This window comes from Ailuropoda melanoleuca, chromosome 16, assembly GCF_002007445.2.
Source record: "Ailuropoda melanoleuca isolate Jingjing chromosome 16, ASM200744v2, whole genome shotgun sequence".
NCBI lineage: Eukaryota > Metazoa > Chordata > Mammalia > Carnivora > Ursidae > Ailuropoda > Ailuropoda melanoleuca.
Genome location: NC_048233.1, coordinates 76878932 through 76881084, shown reverse-complemented (window position 1 = coordinate 76881084; position 2153 = coordinate 76878932). Strand labels below are relative to the sequence as shown.

General features: G+C 37.3%; 1 protein-coding gene across 1 annotated transcript; it reads right to left on the bottom strand.

Moving 5' to 3' along the window:
* Positions 1-292: 292 nt before the first annotated feature.
* On the bottom strand, positions 293-1222 carry LOC100478021 (olfactory receptor 4C11). The gene has a single exon (XM_002929983.4). The coding sequence runs from the start codon at positions 1220-1222 to the stop codon at positions 293-295; it is 930 nt and encodes a 309-aa protein (XP_002930029.2).
* Between the last annotated feature and the right edge of the window lie 931 nt (positions 1223-2153).

Here is a 2153-nt window from a genome sequence, read left to right as displayed (position 1 = left end):
ATGTTCACTGTTTGACCAGGTGTGATGGTATAAATATCTTTCTCCTTATCAAACCAGAGTGTAGACCGAGATTGAGAAGTATTTCATAATCAGCAACGTCAGAATTGAGCTCTCAGGAAAAGAAAGAACCAGGCTGGCATTAGGAGGGAAGCTATTACTTTGACGACAGAAGTACAAAAAAAAAGGAAGGAAATCAGTTGCATTATATTAGAGTACATTGGGCAAGTCAGGATATTTGCTATCATATTTGATATCTGTACAGATTAAGTAGTCAGACAAAGCCCTCACTTCATCATTTGCTTTCTGAGGTAATTTTGATATGCCACAGCTTCCTCATGGCATTTTTCACTTCTGCATTCCTCAGTGTGTAGATGAGTGGGTTAAGAAAAGGGGTCCCAATAGTATAAAATACTGCCACCATCTTGTCCATGGGGAAAGTGGTTGGGGGGCGTGTATATATGAATATACATGGACCAAAGCTTATGATTACTACGATGATGTGAGATGTGCAAGTAGAAAGAGCTTTTTTCCTTCCTTTTGCACTGTGGTTTCGCAGGGAATGCAAGATAACAATGTATGAGATTATCAGAATCACAAAACCGGTTGAGCAAATGGCCCCACTGTTAGACACCATCAGTAGGTTGATCACATATGTGTCCATGCAGGCAAGTTTCAGCAAGGGCTGCAAATCACAGCAGTAATGATCAATCAAATTGGGTCCACAAAAAGGCAATCTCAAGGCCAAGATAATCTGGGCTATAGAATGGATAAAAGACCCTATCCATGCAAGAACAATCAGGATGGTGCAGACCTGCCTTCTCATGATGGTTGGGTAACGTAAAGGCTTACAGATGGCCACATAGCGATCAAGAGACATGTGGATGAGCACAAAGACCTCCATGCAGCCAAAGAAATGTAGTGCAAAGACTTGAGTCATGCACTCATTGTAAGATATGACTTTTGTTGCAGAGAGTGAATCCACAATTAGTCTGGGGGTTATGGAAGTTGAAAAGCAGAAATCAACAAGGGACAAATAAAATAGGAAAAAGTACATGGGGCTCCCAAGTGTCTGGCTGGACTTGAGGGTCACAATAATAAGCCAATTCCCTATCACAGTTCCCACATAAAAAATGAAGAAGATTACAAATACCATTTTCTGTCTCATTGGATCTTGAGTCAATCCTAACAGTATGAACTCAGTTACGCTGTGATTTTGTTGCATTATTTCAGGCAAAGTGGAGAAAGCACTGGTTAGAAATAATTAATCTGCAAAGAAATATTATGTGATGAATGCTCCATTTGAAGGTCAAATCCATATTTTTGATCATGGGTATGCCACTTACCGGTGTGTAATCTCTTCCCTTCTCTGTTGTTTTCTTCTGAATAAAGTGGAAATCATAAAACTTATTCTGAGTCTATTCACATGATTGCTTATGGAAGCAAGTAAATGTATCAATAATGAAAGATACCTGATTCTTCAGGCTTTAAGAACATTGATTTAGTGAATTTGGTATGAGAGGGTATCTTTCTGAGCTGAATGTCTTTCCTTAGTTTACATCAAGGAACTATTATTAGGGTAGAATGTTGCAAAATGGAGAAAACTCTTGCATGATTTACATAATGTGCTTTCACACTCTTTGGTAGTTCATTTATAAAGTATCTACTAGTAAATATTCTGAGCATTCAAGGAATGATGTAGAAACAATTGATAGGGTTTTTCTTAATGAAACCTAAGAGAGAGACAGACAGACAGGACAGGAGACAGACAATATTTTAGCAGTGAGCATTCAATCAATTGGTACAGTCCATCATGAAATTTATTTTATTCTATTTCCATGTCGATGTTACTTTACTCTCGATAATTTCTAGTTGTCTAGAGATCTAAATTCATCTTCCATCATAAAACATTGAACATTTTAAATCATATTATGTTGTCCAAAGTTAAGTTCTTCGCCTGGTTCAGTATTCTAATGGGTCTTTCAGCATATTTTCTTAAGAAACGTGGAGAGACTGGGAATAAAATAAAAGACAGATAGAGACCATTTGTGATAAATCGAAATATTCTTTCAAGTATCATGTTATTTTATGCACCAGAGATTTAGAAAATGTGCTAAGGAAGCTCCAAGTCACAGCTGAATCTTATAATAGAATTC

Coding starts and splice junctions, on each gene's coding strand:
- LOC100478021 (XM_002929983.4), bottom strand. CDS start 1,222: ATGCAACAAAATCACAGCGTAACTGAGTTCATACTGTTAGGATTGACT.